We start from the raw sequence: 23595 nt of genomic DNA, 5'->3' as shown, positions 1-23595 counted from the left end.
CCTCCCTCCCCGCCCAGGCCTGCCCTCCCCGCCCAGGCCTGCCCTCCCCGACGCCATGGCCGGCCAGAGCTCCACACCGCTCCACACACCAGCTTGCCCAGATCCGAGAGAATGGAATTCGTGCTGGAAAACAGACACACACACACTGTGGACCAAATGGAGCCACGGGAGGGGCTGTGGCTCCGTGGTGCAGCACAAGCCCCCATGAAAATGCCAAGGAGCGGCTCCCAAGCCCAGTGCAACCGCCACGAGCGGCCCACACAGGAGCCAGGGAACCCATCACCGAGCACGCGCAGCGGGAGGGCAAGTCCGGCGCTGAGGGAGGGGCTGGTTCTTAGAGAATCTAGAAATGAACTTCGGGACAGTAATCCACCACTTGGGACTGTCATCCTAGCTACTCAGGAGTCTGAGCTCTGAGGATCGAGGTTCACAGCCAGCCTGAGCAGGAAAAATCCCATCAGACCAGAAAAGCCGAAGTGGGGCTGGGCCTTGGGCAAAATCGCTCAAGGACAGAGGTTAGGACCCGAGATCAAGCACCACAACCAACAAAAAAACCAAGTATGATCCTGTGCTTGGATGTGCCTCTGATATGATCAAAAAGTTCATGACATATGAATCATATATGAATCTTGTACAACTCCATTCTAAAAATAAAAAAAAAGGTCATCCAATCTTGTCCCATTGTTATTAAAATAATAGAAACAGTTGGGCAGCTGGTGGTTCAAGGCTGTAATCCTACACAGGAGGCTGAGATCTGACAATTCCAGTTGAAAGCCAGCCTGGGCTGGAAAGTCTGTGGGACTCATCTCCAATTAAGTACCAGAAAACCGGAAGTGGTGCTGTGGTTCACAGTGGTAGAGGGCCAGCCCTTGAGCAAAAGAGCTCAAGAAGCAAACGAGCACAGGGACAGCACCCAGGCTCTGAGTTCAAGTCCCATGCTGCACCTAAATGTTCATAGCTCATGCCTAAAATCCTAGCAACTCAGTATATAGAGATGTGAGAATCAAGGTTCAAAGCCAGGGCTGGAAAGGTGGCTCAGTGGTAGAGGGCTTGCCTTGTATGCATGAGGCCCACATAAACAAAAAGGCCGCAAGTGGTGCTGTGGCTCAAGTGGTAGAGCGCTAGCCTTGAGCTGAAGAGCTGTGGGACAGAGTTCAGGCCCCATGACTGGACCCCCCCCCCCAAAAAAAAGGTTCAAAGCCAGCCCAGAGAGGCAAATATGTAACACTCTTACCTCTATCAGAAAGCTAAAGAGGAATGGGTAGAGTGAGGGTAAAGCTGAACAAGAACAAAAGGCTCTGATCTGAGTTCAAGACCCAGGATGGGAGTTAGAGTTGATCCTAATGACAATACCAGAGAAATACACCTAATTAGCCTGAGGCCTTTGAAAGACTCAAAAGTCAGAGAAACTCTTCCAGATTAAAGGGAGACTAAAATTCATGGGAATGACTAATTCTGACCTGATCTTTTGGTTGTCAAGGATATTATGAGATAGTTCCAGAAACTTGGTCAGGGCCTGATACATCATGTGACAACTTCAGAAAATTAGGCACAAAGTTCTTTCTAACTTTTTTTTATGCATGGTACAATTGTTCAAATGACAACTTTATTTGAAAATAGCTAAATTTAAGCAGTTCCTTTTCTTCCCCTTTAATGAGGACTTGGGACAGTGTTGCCACAATGCTGGTCAGTAAGGAAATCTTCAGCTCCGGCTTGGCTCTGTTAAGATAAAATGAACAGACCCCATCTGTGTTGGGCTGCAGAGAGTGTGCCATTGCTGCCTCCTCCGCGCTCTGGACTTCTGCTTCTGGAAATGTCACCGGCTTAGGGACTGCTGAAGAGTCTTGTACATCATTTGATCCTAAGAGGAAGGGAAAAGACACATGTAGAGGTGTTAACAATTGATTACAGGCTGAATGGTATACCCAAGTATATATATTATAACCCCTTACGAGCTCAGAATGTGGTTGTAAGATAGGGTCTTTAAGGAAAATATTAAGTTAAAACAAAGTCATATAAATTGTGTCCTTAATAAAATAATAATAAAAAAAAAAACTGCTGGGTGCTGGTGGTCCATGCCTGTAATCTTAGCTACTCAAGCGGCTGAAATGTCAGGATGGTAGTTTGAAGCTACCCTTGGCAGAAAAGTCCACAAAACTACCTCAAATTGACTAGTAAAAAATCTGGACTAGAGTCGGGGCTGCTCAAGTAGTAGAATGCCAACCAAGAGAGGAAAAAACCAAAGAAAAGAATAGGAACATGGAAAAAATAAACTAAAACCCCTTACACCTCATACCATATACCAAAGTACACTAGGTTCCTTTTTCAAGGGTTTCTCATCAGATCCAACCAGGTGTCTATAAAACCATTCTGGAGGGGCTGGGAAGGTAGATCAGTGGTAGAGCGCTTGTCCTGCATGCATGGGGCCCTGAGTAAGAAATTCCTCAGCACCACATAAGAAAAAAGAAAAAAGCCGGAAGTGGCACTGGAGCACAAGTGGTAGAGCGCTAGCTTGAGCTGAAGAGCTGAAGGACAGCGCCCAGGCCCAGAGTTCAGGCCCCACGACTGGACCCCAAAAAATAAATAAATAAATAAATAAATAAAACCATTCTGGAGCCAGGTACCGGTGGCTCACGCCTGAAACCCCAGCTACTCAAGAAACTGAGGTCTGAGGATCAAGTTCAAAGCCAGCCCATGCAAACAAATCCAAGAGATTCTGATCTCCAATTAACCACCAGAAAACCAGAAGTGGCACTGTGGCTCAAGTGGTAGAGTGCTCGCCTTGAGCTGAAGAGCTAAGGGACAGCGCCCAGGCCCAGAGTTCAGGACACACGACCAGACCCCCCCCCCCAAAAAAAAGAAAGAAAACACAGATCATACCTATAAACAATGGAATTTAACATGGCCATTAGAAAGAATAGTATGTCATTTGCAGGGAAACGGATGGACCTATGACAAATCATGTTGTCAGAGACAAAGAGAACATGTTTTCTCTTTTGATCCACTGGGACATGATAAATTATACAGGTCTCTAGGCAATCACACACAGTGAGATCAAAGGAGGGTACTCACAGGACTGGAACAACAAAGGCACAATGCATAGACATGTGCCTCTGATCATCTAAAATAATATTTATCAAAATGAACTCAGGAAAGGAAAAGGAGGTTTTTCTTGTCACTATTTTTGTTTTCCCTTCTTCTTGTTTGTTCAATTACCTGTCTTTGGGAGGATGAGAGAGGGCACAGAAACAGAGGGGGGAAAGGTGAACAAATGCAGCTGTGGTACCCAATACACCATGTAGAAAATGAACTATAGAACTTACGGGTGGGGATGGGAAGGAAAAACTCGGAGAGAGGGAGGAAAAGATAAACACTATCCAAAAAGAAATGTTCTCTTAACTTATGTAACTGTAATCACTCTGTGTATACTACTTTTATAATGGCAATAAAAATTTAAAATTAAAACATAGATTAGAGGCTGGGAAGGTGGCTCAGTGGTAGAGTGCTTGCATTGCATGCATGAGGCTCTGAGTTCGATTCCTCAGCACCACATAAGCAGAAATGCTGCAGGTAGGCCAAGGGTTCAAGCCCCATGACCGACAAAAAGAATTAAAAAAAAAATAGATCATCTGTCAGAAAGGGTTATATCAAATACTATTTGAATGACAAGAATTCCAAGATTGGAGGGGTTTAAGGTGACTCAGTGGTAGAGTGCTTGCCTTGAGGCCCTGGGTTTGATTCCTCAGTACCACATAAGCAGAAAAAGCCGGAAGTGGTGCTATGATTCAAGTGGTAGAATGCTAGCCTTGCATTTAAGAGCTGAGGGACAGTGCCCAGGCCCAGGCCCAGAGTTCAGGCCCCATGACCGACAAAAAAAAAAAAAAAAAAGGAATTCCGAGATTGGGCAGAGTATAGTAGGCTGCATGACTGTAATACCAGCAGCGGCTAGAGGATCAAGTGTTATAAGCTAGCACTAGCAAAGTTAGCAAAGTCTCAAAAATAAAGAAAGTGCAGCGGCTGATACATTTCATCATCATGGTCACCCCAGCTATGCATGAAGCGTACACAGAAAACCACAGTCCAGGTCAGCCCTGTTATACGTGTGAAAAACTATTTGAAAAATAACTAAGAGGTTTTTTTCCCAAGAGGCGCAGCACCAACCTTAGCAAACCCAAGGCCCTAAGTTCAACCTCCAGTACTGTGTAAATAAAGAAATAACACACATGTAAATACATACAAAATAAAGAGCCAGAGGGCCAGGCATTGGATTTAAAACTCCAGTACTAGAGATGAAAAAATATCAGAAACTAAAGCAATAGACACAAATGGCCACTGTTCTCTCTACACAAATAGAAGTTGAAAGAACTGTAATCTAAACATTTGAAAACATTGAGTATTTATTTCAAGAATACAAAGTAGCATAATTTTTTTTCATGAAGGAGAATTGGGACAAACCACAAAACAGTGTTAGGATTTATGATTTCTGGTCCACTGATAATACTTCTAGCCTCTTTCTAGACACTGAAGAAAATTTCTTACCTTTGCTGAGATAGATGGTTTCACTTTCTTGAAAGCTTCTTCAAAGTGCATATGGCTAATCTTCAGCTCACCTGGGAAGCAAATGTGTGCATAAATATACACATCTCAGTACAGTCCTGTGCGTTGCAATGTAGCTTCTCTCAAGACCCAAGCCAGGCTCTAGTGGTTCACAGCCTGTCATCCTAGCTACTCAGCAGGCTGAGGTTTGAGGATCGAGATTCAATGCCAGCCCAGGCCAGAAAGTCCACGAGACTCTTACTTCCAATTAACTACCAGAAAACCAGAAGTGGAGCTGTGGCTCAAAGTGGTAAAGTGCTAGACTTGAGCAAAAAAAGCTCAGGGATAGTGTCCACGGCCTGAGTTCAAATACCATGAATGACTAAAAAAAGAAACAATAAATAAAAAGATCTAGGCCTTCAAGGGAAAATGAGTGACCAGTGATGGCAGTCAAGGGCATTTTTACATGTGCCTCACCACCCTGTCCCAGATGCTCCTCCCACTTACTCAGGGAGACAGGAGTGCTGGCCAGCACACGGCATGTCTCTCGGAAACGCTGAAGAGATGAACAGAGAATCACTGCCCAGATGTGAAAGCAGTGCATCAAACCCTGTGTTGCATCTTGACCATGTACCTCAAAATAATCGGCGTAGAAATGTGAGAATCCTCATTCAGACTACAAGTGAGTACCTACATTACTGCTAAAGGATATGTATGCTCTTGGATTCAAGTTTACATTCTAAGTAACAGATCCCGAAACCCTCAAATAAAAAAACTGAAGGACATGTATCAGAGCACTGTGTTACACGGGGCTCACTTGGCTAGTCATTGTGTACTGAGTGAAATGGCTACATGTCAGGGTCCAGCCTTGTGTAGTGTTGATAGGACAACTTAGGATGACACGCTATACTTAAATAATAAGCTTCCTACACAGATGCTGGGATAGTGTATTCTACTAAAAATAAAGTACACTGCTGAGCATACACCACATGAAGCTGTATGGCATTACTGGTTCTGGCAAGACTTGTCTAAGCACCAGAGAGCTAGACATGAAAGCTGTACAAAAGGAGGGATGTCAGAAGTCTTATTTTTGTATTATACAAAAAGAAACTCAAAATAAATAGCAGCTCCAATAAATATACAGGGAACTGTTACCTAATTCAGCATAGGCAGCGTTCTGATTTTGCCTTGTTTTTCTTTTGATACCAATTTTTTTTTTTTTTTTGTCCGTCGTGGGGCTTGAACTCTGGGCCTGGGCGCTGTCCCTCAGCTCTTCAGCTCAAGGCGAGCGCTCTACCACTTGAGCCACAGCGCCACTTCCTTGATACCAAATTTTAACAAGCAACTATGCCAGCTCATTTGTTATACAGCCCAGACTGGCCTTGAACTTGCAAGCCTGCTTCCTCCATGGAACTACAAGCACGAACCAGCACACACTTTTATAAGATACACTAATTTTTGTCTATTTATATGGCACTTCCTTCCAAAAGAAACTGAATACAGCTTATAATAAAAGAATTTCAGATAACTGAATCATAAGGTTACCAACAAGAAGCATGGAGATGTTCTAAATGTAGGTATGTATGCTGACAAATCTAAAGTTAAGCATAAGCTGCTGAAATTGTAATCCTTATTTAGCTCTGAGATTCATTGAACCCAAAAGAAAAAGGGAACACTAATAAAAGTTTAAAAAGGGCTGGGAAGGTGGCTCAATGGTAGAGTGCTTGCCTTGCATGCATGAGGCCCTGGGTTTGATTCCTAAGTGCCACATAAGCAGAAAAAGCCGGAAGTGGTGCTGTGGCTCAAGTGGTAGAGCGCTAGCCTTGAGGTGAAGAGCCACGAGTTCAGGCCCCAGGACTGACAAAAACATCAAACTAACACAAACGTCCAAAGCTCCCGTGAGGGCGTCATTCAGAGAGCAGAGCACAGCTTGTCAGGAGGGGTTTCTGCTATCCCACACAGACACCCATAAACCAGGAGGCAAGCAAGTAAAGGGTACTTCTGTGAGGGGCCGCACACATCCCAACAACAGGAAGGAAAAAGGCACTGTTGAAATGGCACTGGTGGCTCACACCTGTAATCCTAGTCATTCAAGAGGCTGAGATCTCAGGATTGCTGTTCAAAGCCTGTCCAGACTCTTATTGTGAGACGCTCCAAATAATCACCAAAAAGCCAGAAGGGGAGCTGTGGTTCAAGAGGTAGAGCACTGGCTTAGAGCAAAAGAGATCAGGAACAGCATCCAGGCCCTGAGTTGAAGCCCCATGACTGACAAAAAGAAAAGTACTCATAACCTGAATATGAAACTGTAACACCTTTATAATAACAATTTAAAAAAAAGAATGGGGGCTTCCAAAACTACTGCTAAGTTGATCTTGTTACTGGTTGGAGGGCTTACACCCAGGACCTGGGTGCTGTTCCTGACCTCTTTTACTCAAGGCCAATGCTCCACCACTTCGAGCCACAGCTCTACTTTCAGTTTTTAAGCGGTTAGTTGGAGACAAGAGTCTCACAGGAACTTTTCTGGCTGACTTCAAACCACAATACTCAGATCTCAGCTTCCCAGGTAGCTAGAATTACAGGCATGAGCCACCAGTATCTGGCTTAGATCAAACTCTTGATGAAGACACCAAATCATCTTTACCTAAACATTTGTGTGCAATACAATTTAATGCTGTTTATTAAATAAGCAGGAACTCTACCATCATAATTATCAGCAACAGAGATTACATAATTCAAAAAAGCTCCAAAATGTTTCATCAAAAAAAAAAACTATTACAAAAAAAGAAAAGAAAAAGATGTGAGAAAAGATTCATTTTAGAGGGAAACAGTGCTTTTGAGTTCCCAGAATGAAACATTACCTGTTCCATCTCCACTCTTCTGTCTTGCCATTTCCTGTCTCAAGGCACATAGAGCAGCTTCTCGTACCAACGCAGAGAGGTCTGCACCCCTACAATAAAAAAAGGTGCTCTTTTGTTCTTAAGATACTGTAAAAGCCCAGAGAGAAGGCAGATAGCATTTTTTAATTATTATAATATTAAACGATAAAAAAGGAAAGTAATCAGTAAAGGTGAGACAAACTGACTGAAGTAGAAGAAGAGTTTTGAGCTTTTACTTGAAATAGTTTTAACATAATATAAAATACCCAATCATCAAAAAGAAATTTGAAAATATTTTTACTAATATCGCTAATTTAAGTGCAGACTAGTACATTTCTTTATTATATATTGTCTAAATCAGGATTATAAAGAAAGATCATTTGTGACTCCAAGTTCAGAAACAGAAAAAAAACAAAGCCCAGAAAGTCTTGGATGCACTAGACACATTCAAACTAGTACAGACATCACAACAAGCCTTCATGTACCAAAACTATTCAAACGGTAACGAGCCGAGTCCGAGGCCAGTCCTATGATGTCAGGCTGGCTAACTAAAACAGAGGTCCTGATTAGGGCTTTACTAAATTACAGTTTTACCCAAATTCTAATTCTTTAAGTTTGGTTTTCAGAACTAAAAACCTAATTTCCAGAAACTAAAATTATTTTAGGGAGAAAACAATGTTCAACAAGAATTGTGCTCATCCCCTTATTTATGTAACTATAACAAATCTGTACATCACCTTTACAATACAAATAAATTATTTTTTAAATTACATGGAAATATGATCCCAATATCACATAAAACTAAACAAGGACAGAGCTTAAATTAACCTAGACCAATGTTTATATAAGCTAAGTATGGGAGTTTCCACATTATTTAATCTAACATTTATTATGGGCACTATTATAACTGATACAGGTGGCTGAAGATTTAGTAGTGTTTGTCTCTCAGTGGCATGATAAGCCACACATTTATCCACTGTGACCCTTGTTGTATAAGGACTTAGTAGTCCACAAGCCGTGGTCCAGAATGGTTTCTGCCATCAAAACTGCCTCTATCAGAAGCGGCGCTGTGGCTCCAGTGGCAGAGCGCTAGCATTGTGCACCAGGAGGTTCAAGGACAGTGCCCAGGACCTGAGTTCAAGCCCACAACCACCAAAAAAAAAAAAGGTGCAAAACTGCCTCTATCATCCCTGGGAAATCTTTAAAGTTCCTAAAATAAATGCTATTAAGTAACTCACCTATGATCCATACCTGTAATCCTAGTTACTCAGGAGACAGAGATCGGGGTTGCAATTCAAAACCAGCCGTGGAAGGAAAGCCATGAGACTTTTTTTGCGCCAGACCTGGGTCTTGAACTCAGGGCCTAGGCACTGTCCCTTAGCTTCTTTTGCACAAGGCTAGCATTCTATCACTCGAGCCACAGCACCACTTCCGGATTTTTCTGTGGTACTAAGGAATCAAACCCAGGGCTTCATGCTTGCTAGGTAAGCACTCTACCACTAAGCAACATCCCCAGTCCCATGAGGCTCTTATCTCCAATTCTCCAGAAGAAAACAGGAAGTGGTGCTGTGGCTCAAAGTGGTAGAGTGCTAGCCTTGAGCAAGAGTTTAGGGACCAGGCTGGGAAGGTGGCTCAGTGGTAAGAGTACCTGCCTTGGGGCTGGGAAGGTGGCTCAGTGGTAAAGCGCTTGCCTTGCATGCCTGAGGCCCTCGGTTCTATTCTTCAGCACCACATAAGAAAAAAGAAAAAAGCCAGAAGTGGCGCTGAGGCTCAAGTGGTAGAGCGCTAGCCTTGAGCTGAAGAGCTGAGGGACAGCGCCCAGGTCCAGAGTTCAGGCCCCACAACCGGACCCCCCCCCAAAAATAAAGAGTACCTGCTTACATACATGAGGTCCTGGGTTCAATTCCTTAGCACCACTTAAGCAGAAAAAACTGGAAGTGGTGCTGTGGCTCAAGTGGTAGAGTGTTAGCTAGCCTTGAGCTGAAGAGCTGAAGGACAGTGCACAGGCCCTGAGTTCAAGCCTCATGACTGGCAAAAAGAAAAGAAAAAAGTAAGAGTTTAGGAACCAGTGACCAGGCCCCGAGTTAAAAAAAATTAATTAATTAAAATAAATAAATAAAAGCTCATTTAATCAGAGAGTGGTATGGATCAGTTCTCTTCCTTCAAGGGAGACCTCTGCACAGGCCCTGCCCCAGAGGCTAACCATTGCCTCTCATTCAAGAGTGTCACTGCTCCACTGCTCTAGGAGCACGCATGGAGCATACCCACGCAACAAGGGGCAGAGCACCACAGACTCAATGAGCTAGATGTCTGCATGTGAAAGCAATGGAGACCAAAGCCAACATACTAGGCATGCTCCCATATTATCCGTGTGAAGATGGTTACACAAAATTTCTCTATCAGAACCAAGAGTAATTGAGTACCTTGTACTACTGCCTAAGAATATGTTCTTACATGTAAATTTACACTGTCTTGAAAACACTGACTTATTTGAGTTATGTGGCTGTGAAATACATGGCTGTGGAAAGTCCCGCATTATTTGGGTTTGCTTTCGAGGTACTGTGAGCACCAAGGGTAAACAATGACATGTATGAGTTAAACCTGAGTTTCTTTCCCTCCTTGTGTCCCAAAATTGGTAATGTTAACCAATAAATTTACGTAAAACAGATGAAACAAAAAACCCAGGAAACAATCAATCAAAAAACCCTACAACCACAAACATGAAAGCATAAAGACAGATCAATCTCTGTCACAGAGATGAATCAGGACAATGTGGCAGCCAGCCAGGACACATCTGTTCAGATATTATGAAAGAAGCAATCTGTGAAGAGCAGCAATAGGTCAGGGCAGGTTGAGCAGGCAACACAGGACTAGACAACCTACTCCTAGAACTCCTTCAGAGCGTTCATGGCAGAGCCTTCTCTGAAAAGGAACAAGTACAGTACGAGACAGATGCCATATAAGACATTTTATTTAACCTTTCTAGCTTTCAGGAAAATGGGTATCATTCCCGTTCCTTCTAGACATTATGCCCCAGAAGGTTAACAGATCTGAGACATGAATACTCACGAATAGCAATCACAGCGAGGATCACCAGCAATAGCTTGCAAATTTACGTTTTGACCCAGTGGAGGTTTGGTGCCATCCTAAATGAGAGATGAAAAATACTTTCATCGGGGCTTTAAAAACATGAGCATGAGGGCTGGGAAAGTGGCTCAGGTAGAGTGCTTGCCTTGCATGCATGAGGCCCTGGGTTCGATTCCTCAGCACCACATAAGCAAAAAGAAAAAAAGAAAAAAAAGCCGGAAGTGGTGCTGTGGCTCAAGTGGTAGAGCACTAGCCTTGAGCTGAAGAGCTGAGGGACAGAGTTAAGGCCCACGACTGGACCCAAAAAATAAAAAAAAATAAAAAATAAAAAAAACCATGAGCATGAGCTGCAGGTGTGATCCAGTGGTGGAGAACTTGTATACCAAGTGTAAGGCTTGAATTCAAAACCCAGTACCATTAAAAAAAAAAAAAAAAAAGACCCAAGCTTACCTACATTTCCCCCCACAGAACTGGGGCTTGAACAGCCTGGGCACTATCTCTTAGCTTTTTGCATAAGGATTTTTTTGGTTGTTGACTGGAGATAAAAAAATCTCAGACTTTCCTGCCCAGCTGGCTCTGAATTTTGATCCAAGATCTTAGCTGATTGCAGGAATGAGTCATCAGCACTTGGCTTGTTATTTAAGTAGTTGAAATCTGATTTCTCCTCCACAAGAATAAACGAATGTTTGTTGTTTAGTAACATTCATATTTTCATCTAAACCAAGCCCTTCACAGTTAGGGGCTATGATATTATCATTGTCTTCTCTCCTCTCCTCTTCCTCCTCCTGTTTGTGTAGTGAATTCATTTTTCTAAGGGCCATGTTTTTGTTTTTCCTTGTGTCAGTCCTAGGGCTTGAATTCAGGGTTTGGGTGCTGTCTCTGAACAGCTGCTTTTCTAGCATCTGAGCCACTGTTCCAGTTTGATAATTTATTGGATATACGCAGAGCTTAGAAGCTAGGTTACAGGTGTGAGCCACCAGTGCCTGGCTGGGGCCATGTTTCGTGTCTCTTAGCGTCTTCACGGCACACATCATATCAGGGATAAATTTTGTGACCATAACTATTTTTATACTTTACTTCACTTTGGTTAATCTTCTATTACCCTTTCTTTTTTCTTCTAGTTTTAACTTTCAAAGAGGGTTACCAAGTATTCACCCATTGGTCTAAACTCTAACAATTTTGTCTAATACCACTGAAATTTCAAATGAAGGAAATATGTTATGATAGTCAAAGGTCAGAAGACATAAAAAATATAATTACAGTGCTATTTCAAATATATTAGCTGACTAACTTCAGCTATCCCTCATGTAGTTTACCTTTATTCTAAGCAGATGGAAGATGAAAATGGGACAGTCTGTTCAGTGATCAAACACAGATTACTTTCTTTCATCTTTGGGAGCCATGTACCTGACAAAAACTTAAAGCTACAGAAAGGAAGTAATTAACATTCTAAATTATGACCTGCTGAACTATCTATTTAAAAACAAGAACATAGCCAGGCACTGGTAACTCACAGTTGTGAGGATTGCAGTTCAAACCCAGCCTGGACAAAAAAGTCCGGTAAGACTCCTTTGTTTTTTGTTTTGTTGGTCATGGGCCCTAAACTCTGGGTCTGGGCGCTATCCCTCAGCTCTTCAGCTCAAGTCTAACGCTCTACCACTTGAGCCACAACGCCACTCCTGGCCTTTTCTGCTTATGTGGTGCTGAGGAATTGAACCAAGGCAAGGCAAACACTCTACCACTGAGTCACCTTCCCAGCCCCCCCGCCCCCAACCACCCCAGACTCTTATCTCCATTAAACTACTCAGAAAAAAAACAGAAGTGGCACTGTGACTCAAGTAGTGGAGACCTAGCCTTGGGCACAAAGAGGCTCAGGGACAGCACCAAGATCCTGAGTTCATGCTTTAGGCTGGAAAAAAAATAAAAATTAAAAATAAAAACAAAAAATGTATATACATAGAAAACTGTCATTTCATTTACTCACTTTTGTAATAGTTTTTAAAATGGCAAGCCGATCTGCTGGGGATGGCAAACCCACAAAGAGTGTTTTGTCCAAGCGGCCTGGGCGCAGAATTGCAGGATCAATGATATCTAAAGAAGAGAATTGAGTCTTAAGTAAGTGAACTACAACAGCTTTACAGTCTATGTAGTACATAAAACCAATCATACTATTCAGTATACACTATGTGGAAAAATGACCTGTACAACTAGTGGGCAAGGATGGGAGGGTAGAACTGGGGTAACAAGAAGGGTTTCTACTGCCCCCAAAAAGAACTGTACTCATGACTTAACTGATGAATACAGCCCCTCAGCACAACACGCTCCTAACAACTGTGACATTATATTTTAAATAAATAAAATGTACTTAACAAAAAAAATAAAAGGAGGAGTGTTTTAGGAAAAATAAAAGCTGGTAATTCAACTACTGATGTTTCACACCTAAGAGGCTGAGATCTGAGGATCCTGATTCAAGCGAGCCTGGGCAAGAAAGTCTAAGCACACAAAAAAAGCTGGAAATGGGAGTGGTGGCTCAAATGGTAGAGCACTAACCTTGAGCAAAAAGCTCAGTAACAGCACCCAGACCCTGAGTTCAAGCTTTAGGACCTGCACACATAAACAAAAAAAGAAGGCAAATTGGAAACTACTGAAATGAAAAGCCTTCTGTTCACTAAAATACATCCATATAAAAATGAAATTTACAGCCAAGCACTTGTGGCTCACTCTTGTAATCCTAGCTACTCAAGAGGCTGAGATCTGAGGATTGTGGTTCAAAGCCAGCCTGCGCAGGAAAGTCCGTGAAACTTTTTTTTTTTGTGTGTGTGTGGGGGGGGGTCTGGTTGTGGGTCCTGAACTCTTGTGCTGGGCACTGTCCCTCAGCTCTTCAGCTCAAAGCTAGCGTGCTACCACATGAGCCATAGCACCACTTCCAGTTTTTTTCTTTTTTTTCTGCTTATGTGGTACTGAGGAATGGAACTCAGGGCCTCATGCACACAAGCCAAGTGCTCTACCACTAAGCCACCTTCCCAGCCCCTTGAAACTCTTATCTCCAATAAATCACTCAGAAAACTGGAAGTGGTGCTGTGCCTCAAGTGGTAGAGCTGAAGAGCTGAGGGACAGTGCCCCGGGCGAAGAGTCCAAGTCCCACCACCAACCAAAAAAAAAAAAAAAGAGAGAGAAAAAGAAAATCGAATTAATGATGTGCCCAAATCAGCACAGAGAAGCATTTACACACTAAAAAACTTTTACTATGTAAAAGACTCATAGCAATTTGACAATGATGAGTGACTAAACACAAATTCTAATAAAACTATAGCTCATGCTTGTAATCCTAGCTACTCAGGAGGCTGAGATCTGAGGATCGTGGTTCGAAGCCAGCCCAGGCAGGAAAGTCCAAGAGACTCTTATCTCCAATTAACCACCAGAAAACTGGAGTTGGCACTGTAGCTCAAGTGGTACAAAGCTCACCTTGAGCTGAAGGGCTCAGGGACAGCATTCGGGACCAGAGTTCAAGACTCAGGACCAACCAAAAGAAAAACAAAAAACAAAAGAACAAACAACTTTCTAAGGCTTTACTGATCTATAAGCAAAGAGGTTATCAAATGAGCCTAAATTTAGCTTTCTTTTACTAGGATAAAAGGTAAATTATACCATAACAAAAGTTCTAACTTTTTGGGTGGCTTATTTATAACATTGTTCTTTCTTACCTGGTCTATTAGTAGCTGCCATAATAAAAACTTGTTGGCGAGATTCTAAACCATCCATCTCTGTAAGCAGCTGATTTACCACTCGGACACTTGCACCTGTCTAAAAAGAAATAAATGCAATTCCCTCAGCTCACAACACAAACTCCAGGAAAAGAACTAAATAGGATAAAAAATTCTTTTCTCTCTATACTTAAGCTTTTTGACAAGCATGTACATACATTACCTCCAAAATACAGTTATTGTTGGGTGCCTATGGCTCACGCCTGTGATCCTAGCTATTCAAGAGGCTGAAATCTGAGGATCATATCAAAGCCAGTCCAGGGAGGAAAAGTCCGTGAGACTCGGTTTATTGGAGATAAAGAGTTTAATGGACTTTCCTGCCCGGGCTGGCTTAGAACCATGATCCTCAGATCTCAGCCTCCTGAGTAACTGGGATTACAGATGTGAGCCACGGCCAGGCTGCAGCTTCATGTGACTCTTATCTCCAATTAAGCAACAGAAAATGGGAAGGACCCATGTGGCTCAAAGTGGTAGAGCACTTAGCTGTGAGCTGAAGAGCTCAGGGACAGCACCAAGGCCCAGAGTTCAAGCCCCACAACCAATCACAAAACACACACACGCATGCACATATATACAATACATAACAAAGTAATTGACATTTCTATTATTTACCTGTTTATTTATGTGCAGGGATTGAAGCGAGCTCAGAACCTAGCCTTTGTCCCTGAGCTTTTCCATTTGACGCTAGCACTCTACCATTTGCCACAGCTCCAATATTCTTCAGTACTCTTAAGGAACACGCTAATACGAAGTATCTGAATTGTAACTTGTAAGTCTTATAGTATGTAAAAATAAAATCTGAAAATTCCAAGCTATCAGTCTATACTACTTACCTCTCGGTCTGATCTACGGGGACATAAAGCATCCACTTCATCAAAGAATATCACACAGGGTGCTGAGTTCTTGGCCCGTTGAAAAACCTGTCGGACGGCACGTTCACTCTCACCAACATACTGAACATATAGAAAGAAAAGAAAATACAAACAGTTCAATCTGAGGTTAGGGTCAAATGATAGTAAATCTACTTTTCAATAATATGTAGGCCATGTCTAAGGCTCATGTATGTAATTACTCAGGTAGAAAAGTCTGTTGAGTAAGCCACACACCTGTGGCTCATGTCTGTGATCCTAGCTACTCAGAAGGCTGAGATCTGAGGATTACGATTCAAAGCCAGCCCTGGTAGGAAAGTCCATGAGACTCCTATCTCCAATAAACCACTAGAAAACCGGAAGTGGTAATGTGGCTCAAATGATACAGAGCTTGCCTTGAGCTGAAGAGCACAGGAACAAAGCCCAATCCCCATGACCGACCAAAAAAAAAGAAAGAAAAAAAAAGTCTGCGAGTAGACGCCAAGGAAACAGCAAAATGCCAGATCAGAGACATGCTTCAAGTGGTACAGATTAGCAAGTAGCTAACTGTAACCCCTCCGTATATCTTCATTATAATAACTTACCATGTTTAGCAATTCCGGACCCTTGACAGATATAAAATTTAGTCCAGACTCATTTGCCACAGCCTATCAATAGCAAAAAAAGATGAAAATAAGACAATTTACATTAAAGTACTAATAATGCAGTTCTGATAGTATTTTTTACTAAATAGTTATATAAGGAGGTTTCAATTCCAGAAGACAGGTGATAAGCGAAATGCATCTTGACCAAGATCATTCCTTCTGCTGTTCTCCCCACCTCTCCCTATACCACCTATGAAGACTATTAGTTCCAATTGGTCACCCGAAATTCCAGGAGTGGAGCTGTGGCTCAAAGCAGAACACGAGCCTTGAGCAAAAGAGCTCAGGAACAGCTCTGAGTTCAAACCCCACAAACAACAAAACAAAACAACAACAAAAACCTTGAAGTTGTAAACAGATGTACATATTGTTGCTATTGTTTGGCTATGAAATATCCCCGAAAAGGCTGTGTTATGGGCTTAGTGGGCAGGTGATGGGCTTTTGGTGGACCTTGCCGAATGCAACCCAATCAGATTAATCTGCTCATGAGTTCAGAAGTGGATAGCATTTATGGAGAGGTGGCAGAAAGTAGAAGGCGAAGTCTAGTTGGAGAAAGCATGCCCTGGGAAAATCGATCTTGTCTCAGCTCCTTCCTCTCTTTCTTCTCTCTTCCTTCCTCTCTCTTTCCTCTTCCTCTCTCTCTCCAACTCCTTCCCTGGCTGCCATGAAATAAGAGGCTTTTCTCTACTTCCTGCCTCACCCCAGCCCCAGAAGCATTAAACACTCAAAATCATCTGGAAGGACTAAAAAATTAAACAAAGGCAGTAGTAGGGGGACTGGGAAGGTGGCTCAGTGGTAGAGTGCTTGCCTTGCATGCATGAGGCCCTGGGTTCGATTCCTCAGCACCACATAAGCAAAAAGAAAAAAGATGGAAGTGGCGCTGTGGCTCAAGTGGTAGAGTGCTAGCTTTAAGCTGAAGAGCTGAGGGACAACACCCAGGCCCAGAGTTCAGGTCCCACGACCAGACCCCCCACCCCCATAAAAAAAAGCAGTAGTAAGTAGTAGAAAGAAGATTATAAACAATGCTTTATCCTTTTGTTTATATTTCCATTATGGAAAAAAGTTTTTAAAGTAATTGTAAAGCTTTAAGGGAAGGAACCAAAGGCATAAATCCTCTGAACATTTAAAATAGCTGCTATTTATCAAATTAATACCAGGAAATATTTTTGGTGGTGTTGTTATTGTGTTTTTGCTTTTGAATTTTTTGTTTGTTTCTGGTATGTGTCTGTTTAGGAGGGGCAAAGAGGGGATGCAAAAATGTAAGGAGAAAAGGTGAACAAATGCAGTTCTAGTATTTAGTATACACAACATAGGAAATGAACTATGCAACTTGTGGGCAAAGGACAGGAAAGCCAAGGAAGGGATGACCTTATCCAAAAAGAATTGTACTCATTACCTGACTTATAAAATGGTAACCACTCAGTGAAACACCTTAATAATAACAATAAAATTATATATTTATATTAAAAAATTAAATAAAATTATATTTTTAAAAAGTAATAATCAAGAAGGACATAAGGGGAAAAATGTAAAAGTAACTACACCAAAAAGAAATAAGATTAGCTACAAATGGTTTAGCTATTTAATACTTATTTAAAAAACAGAATACACAGCCAGGCGCTGGTAGCTCATGCCTGTAATCCTAGCTACTCAGGAGGCTGAGATCTGAGGATCATGGTTCAAAGCCAGCCCGGGCAGGAAAGTCTGTGAGACTCTTATCTGCAATAAACCACTAGAAAACTGGAAGTGATGTTGTGGCTCAAGTGGTAGAGCACTCACCTTGAGATGAAGAGAGCAGGGACAGCACCCAAGCCAAGAGTTCAAGTCCCACAACCGACAAGATGTGTTAGAATTGATAAGCCTGTAATTGACCTGAACATGAGCATGGCTACACTTGTACTATACCTTAGCCAACAAAGTTTTCCCACAGCCAGGCGGACCTGCCAGGAGGACTCCAGCTGGAGTCACCAATCCAAGAGCTCTGAACTGATCTGGGTTACGTACTGGTGCCTGGAAAAAAAATACCATCAGGGACCCATCAGAGGTGTCCACTTGACACTGCATACTAAAATTTATCTCACAGTATATGATCATTCTTATTTTCACTATTGACAGTAAGGCTTGACGAGGTGAACAATACCTCATTTACTTCTGTTCCAGATGAGATACAGAGTGATAAACAGAAGTTTCCGCTCTTGAGGAACTTAAGCTTTTTTGGTTGGTAGTGGGGCTTGAAGTCAGGGCCTAGGCACTGTTCCCTGAGCTTTTGTGCTCTACCCTAGAGCTCCATTTCTGGTTTTCCATTTCTGGTTAGATGGAGAGTCTCATAGACTTTCCTGGCCAGGCTGGCTTTGAGCCCCAGATCTCAGCCTTATCAGTAGCTAGGATTACAGGTGTGAACCAACGGAGCCCAAAAGGAACTTACACTTGAATTTAAGTTCTAAGGACATTTTAGAAATAAAGATGAAGGGGGCTGGGAAGATGGCTTAGTGGTAGAGCGCTTGCCTTACATGCATGAGGCCCTGGGTTCGATTCCTCAGCACCACATAAGCAAAAAGAAAAACGCCGGAAGTGGCGCTGTGGCTGAAGTGGTAGAGCGTTAGCCTTGAGCTGAAGAGCTGAGGGACAGTGCCCAGGCCCAGAGTTCAGGCCCCATGACCAGACACAAAAAAAAAGGAAGAAAGATGAATTATTTCAATACTGTACCTCCACCACTTGAGCCACTTCCAGCCTTTTCTGCTTATGTGGTGCTGAGGAATCAAACCCAGGCCTCATGATGCAAGGCAAAGCCACCTTCCCAACCCACTTCTAGCCCTTAAACCACATTTCCCAATGACATTTTGCAGCTGACACACCTACCAATATTGCCATGCTGAGCTCTTCTCTAATATCTTCCAGGGCACCAATATCAGCCCATGACACGTTAGGGACGGTAACAAAACCTTCTCTTTTAGCAGAGGGCTGGACCATGGCTAGAGCAACAATGAAGTCATTCAGTTCAACGCACAGTCCTTGCATCTGGTCCTCTGAGAGGAAATCTTGCTCTTTTAGCAACACCAGCAGCCTGTGCAACTCATCCTTATAAGGAATAATTGAGGGAAAATTTTTAAGTCAATCTGTTGAAATAAGTACTTTTAAATTTTAATACCTGAGTTCAATTCCCAGTACCAATATATATTACACACACACACAAATGCATGTGCACATATACACATGCATTTGTGTGTGTATATATGTATATATAAAATATATATATGAAATTTTTACTTTATTTTAGATCTATATTTTCTGTTTCATGGTCTAATTCCAGCCATTATTGACTCTTCTCTTTGTTTTATCCTATAGTTGAATGTTTACTATTAAACATTATAAACCAATCTTCCCCAGCTTTTTTTTTTTGCCGGTTGTGGGGCCTGAACTCTGGGCCTGGGCGCTGTCCCTCAGCTCTTCAGCTCAAGGCTAGCACTCTACCACTTGAGCCACAGCACCACTTCCAGCTTTTTCTGCTTATGTGGTGCTGAGGAATAGAATCCATGGGCCTCATGTATGTTCCCCAGCTTTTTATTTTCAAAATTTTCTGACCTTTTCTTACAAAGTCACTCTTCTTAATGAATGAGTTTCATGCTTACGTGTACTCATAATAACGAAATCATTGATATTGTGATGAAAATTAAATGAAGCTTCTAAATTAATTTGGGATGAATTAGGGTATTTGTGGTTAACAAATCAACGGGTTTTTTTCTAGTCCAGAATCATGAAATACCCATCTATTCATATCTTACCATTCATTTTAATAATATTAAAGGGACATTCTCAGTTAAAAGAATTATTATTCTAATAACTTATGTTATAAGTAAATTCTACATTTTTTTACAGTCAGTCATGGGGCTTGGGTGCTATCCCTGAGCTTTGAAATGTGTCCTCAAATCTCAGCCTCCTAACTAGGATTTTCTTTCTCTCTGAAACAGGACTCATCTTCGTGTGTGTGTGTGTTGTGTGTGTTGTGTGTGTGCGTGTGTGCGCGTGTGCACGCGCACACACATGCATGTTTCACTGGAGACCTTCCTTCCCAGGCTGGCTTCAAATTGTGATCCTCAGAATCTCAGCCTCCAGAGTAGCCATGATTATAGGCATGAGCCGCTGGCACCTGGCAAGTTTATTATTTTTAACAGAAATGTTATTCTAAAATATATAAGGAAAAACCAAATGATGTATAAATAAAGGACCTAGTAAGTGCCTGCACGGTAAAGGTAAGGTTATATATAGCCCTGGGCAAGTTACAATCTTTTCAACTTACTTATCTTTGATGATAAAGATGAAAGCACATGCTAGGCGCTGGAGGCTCACAGCTGTAGTGCTAGCTACTCAGGAGGCTGAGATCTAAGGGTGGTGGTTCAAAGCCAGCCCAAATAGAAACATTCTGTGAGACGCTTATCTCCAATTAACCAATGGAAAACTGGAAGTAGACCTGTGGCTCAAACTACCCTGAAGCAAAAGAGCCCAGGAAAGCAAGGAAGTAGTGGTTCATGCCAATAATCCTAGCTACTCAGGAGGCTGAGATATGAGGATTGCGGTTCAAAGCCAGTTGGGCAAGAAAGTCTGTGAGACGCTTATCTCCAATAAACCACCAGGAAACTGGAAGTGGCACAGTGATTCAAATGGGAGAGTACTAGCTTTAGCTTTGAGCTGAAGAGCTCAAGGACAGTGCCCAGGCTCAGAGTTCAAGCCCCATGACCGCCCCATAACCAACCAAAAAAAACAAAGAGGCGGTAGGGTGGCTAAGAAAGTCTAATATAGATAAAATTAATGATCAATGTATACTATATGCACATTGTAAAAATCACATGGAAACCCTTTACACAATTAAGTTATGCTAATGAAACATTTTTAACAGACAACCAAAAGAAGCTGGGCACTGGTGGCTCATGCATATAATCCTAGGTCTCAGGAGGCTGAAATCCGAGGATGGCAGATGGAAGCCAGCCTGAGCAAAAAAGTCCCTATGAGACTCTTACCACCAATAAACTACTCAAAAAAGCAGAAATAGCACTATGCCTCAAGTGGTAGAGTGCAAACCTGGAGCACAAAGAGGCTACAGGACAGCGCCCAGGCCCTGAGTTCAAGCCCCAAGACGGGCAAAAATAAAATAAAAGACAATCAAAACAAATAGTACAATCATAACTAAAAAACAAGGTGGGCATACCTGTAATGTAAGTTAACAGAAAGAGGAGGATCATAGTCTGAAGATGGAATGAAAAACCAATGCAAAAAGAGCCAGGAGAGCGCGTGCCTCAAGTGGTAAACTTGTGGCAAGCACAAGACCTTGAGTTCAAACCCCTGCACTTTAAAAAGAAAAAAAAATCTCCAACAAGGATCTTAAAATGAAAAATGTCCCTCTTCATTCTCACATGACCATTTTTCAGAACTGACTTTAGCTAGAGGCAAGACATGGTTGTATCTGCAAACTTGCAGTTTACTTAACCAAGAAGTATAACTAGTTGTCAATACGGTAATAGAAGTGAAAGTTTTTCAGAAAAGGACTAGATCTCAACTATAGTGACCGTTTCTTGAATTTCAAAGAACACAAAGAACATTTAAAAGCACCTGTGCGTCAGAATTAGACTCTGTTCTGACTTGTCTGTCCTCCTGGCCTCCTTCAGACGACAAGCCTTCGATCTCAAGATCTCTCTTCTGCTGCTCTTGTGCCTTCAGCAAGACCCTGCTGACTGCACACATGGCTGCTTCTCGGCACAATGCCATCAAATCTGCGCCAACAAAGCCCGGCGTTAAGTGGGCTAAGTGACTAAAACTGAACGTTTCTGGAAGTCTCATTTTTCGGCATAAAGTTTGAAGTATTCTGTAAAAAGTGAAAAAAAAATCTGATTTCTAGTTTGATGGTAAAACCAAACCCCTCAATATATTTACTTGGAATCCCTGTCAATGGATCAAATAAAGGGTTGGAAGTACAATTCAATGGCATAATACTTCCCTGGCATGTTCAAGGCCCTGGGTTTTATCCCCAGCATTTCAAGAAAACCCAAAACAAAACTTTCAACAGGTGCAATAGCATATAACTCACTTGTAATCCCAGCAATTGGGATACAAAGACAGGAAGACTGAATTTGAGGCCAGCCTAGATTACATTAAGTTCAAGGCCAGCCAGGGCTAGTAAAACCCTCTCTCAAACAAACCAACAAATAGAAATAAAATAATTCATCTACTAAATGCTAAATGGCTATAACATATCCAACCTTTTTCCTCAAAGAATTATGGTAAATGTCTGCTTAATAAGATCTATGCTAGGCTGGGTACTGGTGGCTCAGGAGGCTGAGATCTGAGGGTCACAGTTCAAAGTCAGCCCAGGCAGGAAAGTCTGTGAGACTCTTATCTCCAATATACCACTCAGAAAACCGGAAGTGGCACTTCGGCTCAAGTGGTAGAGAGCTAGCCTTGAGCTAAAGAACTGAGGGAGAGCATCCAGGCCCAGAGTTCAATCCCCACAACTGACGGGAAAAAAAAAAAAGCCCCCAAGAAAGAAAAATGAAAATAAAACTTAACTAAGTAACTTAAGGGTAGAGATGGGAGTGGAAGAAAATAGGGAAGAATGATGGGAGGGGTGAAATTAATTAAGATGAACTGATCTTATAACCAAACCTAACTTAGGAAATTTTAACCTCTGTGTACAACTACTTAATAATGAGAGATAGATAGATACAGATAGAATATACCTTTCTCTGGACGTTTCATCTGGGATACCCAGGCATATTTCTCGGTCAAACCTTCCTGCACGTCTCAAAGCAGGGTCTAATGAGTCTGGCCGGTTAGTAGCTCCAATGACTAGAACACGAACTGTAGGTGCCATATTATTCAGATCTAGTAGGATTTAATTGTCACAGAGAAAATATTATGCATTTTGAAAGATTGATATATAATGTATGTTGCATTTTTTATATAATGCAAACATTTATTAAATGTCTAATATGTAAAAACTGTGAAGATAAAGGATTAACCTTTGTTTCACTAATTCAAAATTTGTTGAGATTTAAGGAAATAATTAAGAAAAAAGTGTGTAAGACAAATTTTATAAAGCTTAATTATAGATAGGATAAACAAAAAGCACTACGATAAAGGCAAAGGAAAGTGATAGGCAAGAAAAGCTAACATGGCACATGCACAAGGATAAAAACCAAAGTGTAACTGTTCTCACCTAAGCTGTTCTGACTCACACTACAGCTGTGGCAATTACCAGCTCCAAAGCATGAAGAACAAGACTGAACTTTAGATGCTTCACACCTGTGCTTCCATTATATTTTAAGGGAAATTGAGAACATCCCATAAATTACAGTGGGCACATAAGACTCCTGCCCAATCAATAATAACCTTTGTTTCATTCTCATAGTGAAACATACAACCCTGTGTGAAGATTTAAAATGCTTATGAGCTAGGGGCATAGTTCAAAAAGTAGCATGCTTGCCTAGCAAGAGAAAGGACAGATTCAAACCACAGTACCCCTACTACAATAGAAAGAAAAATTGCTAGTAAGAATGTAATATATGAAGAAGCATAGAAAGCAACCATACATATCTGGCCTCTAGAGGGCAAACCTGGAAGGGGATATAAGCCCAAGAACACCTGCTCCAGGGACTATTTTACCTTTAGGGTAACCTGTTACTATTGTCTTCTGGTATTTAACAGACTGCTCTGTGGTCAGGAAATACTTGTCCAATAACAATATTATGGGTTTCAAATGAGGAATAAGGGAAAGTTCAATAATATTTCAGCAAAGTATAAAGGGCAAATATAATTTTAATACAGAGGCAGA

The 23595-nt window shown here is 41.8% G+C and overlaps 1 protein-coding gene across 2 annotated transcripts in view; it reads right to left on the bottom strand.

Moving 5' to 3' along the window:
• Positions 1 to 1584: 1584 nt before the first annotated feature.
• The window catches only part of Nvl (nuclear VCP-like), a 42411-nt gene continuing 20400 nt past the window's right edge, over positions 1585 to 23595 (bottom strand). For both annotated transcript variants that reach the window (XM_013036178.1, XM_013036179.1), the window contains 12 exons: positions 22502 to 22646; positions 21378 to 21630; positions 18633 to 18851; positions 17679 to 17783; positions 15717 to 15779; positions 15097 to 15216; positions 14204 to 14303; positions 12484 to 12590; positions 10482 to 10558; positions 7395 to 7483; positions 4540 to 4610; positions 1585 to 1861 (listed from right to left, as the gene is read on the bottom strand). In XM_013036178.1, coding sequence (XP_012891632.1) covers positions 1817 to 1861; positions 4540 to 4610; positions 7395 to 7483; positions 10482 to 10558; positions 12484 to 12590; positions 14204 to 14303; positions 15097 to 15216; positions 15717 to 15779; positions 17679 to 17783; positions 18633 to 18851; positions 21378 to 21630; positions 22502 to 22646 — 1394 coding nt within the window. In that variant the 3' untranslated portion in view covers positions 1585 to 1816. The remainder of the gene's footprint in view (positions 1862 to 4539; positions 4611 to 7394; positions 7484 to 10481; positions 10559 to 12483; positions 12591 to 14203; positions 14304 to 15096; positions 15217 to 15716; positions 15780 to 17678; positions 17784 to 18632; positions 18852 to 21377; positions 21631 to 22501; positions 22647 to 23595) is intronic.

The sequence above is a fragment of the Dipodomys ordii genome, unplaced genomic scaffold (genome assembly GCF_000151885.1).
Source record: "Dipodomys ordii isolate 6190 unplaced genomic scaffold, Dord_2.0 Scaffold251, whole genome shotgun sequence".
Lineage (NCBI taxonomy): Eukaryota > Metazoa > Chordata > Mammalia > Rodentia > Heteromyidae > Dipodomys > Dipodomys ordii.
This window is presented reverse-complemented; position numbering and strand designations above follow the sequence as displayed.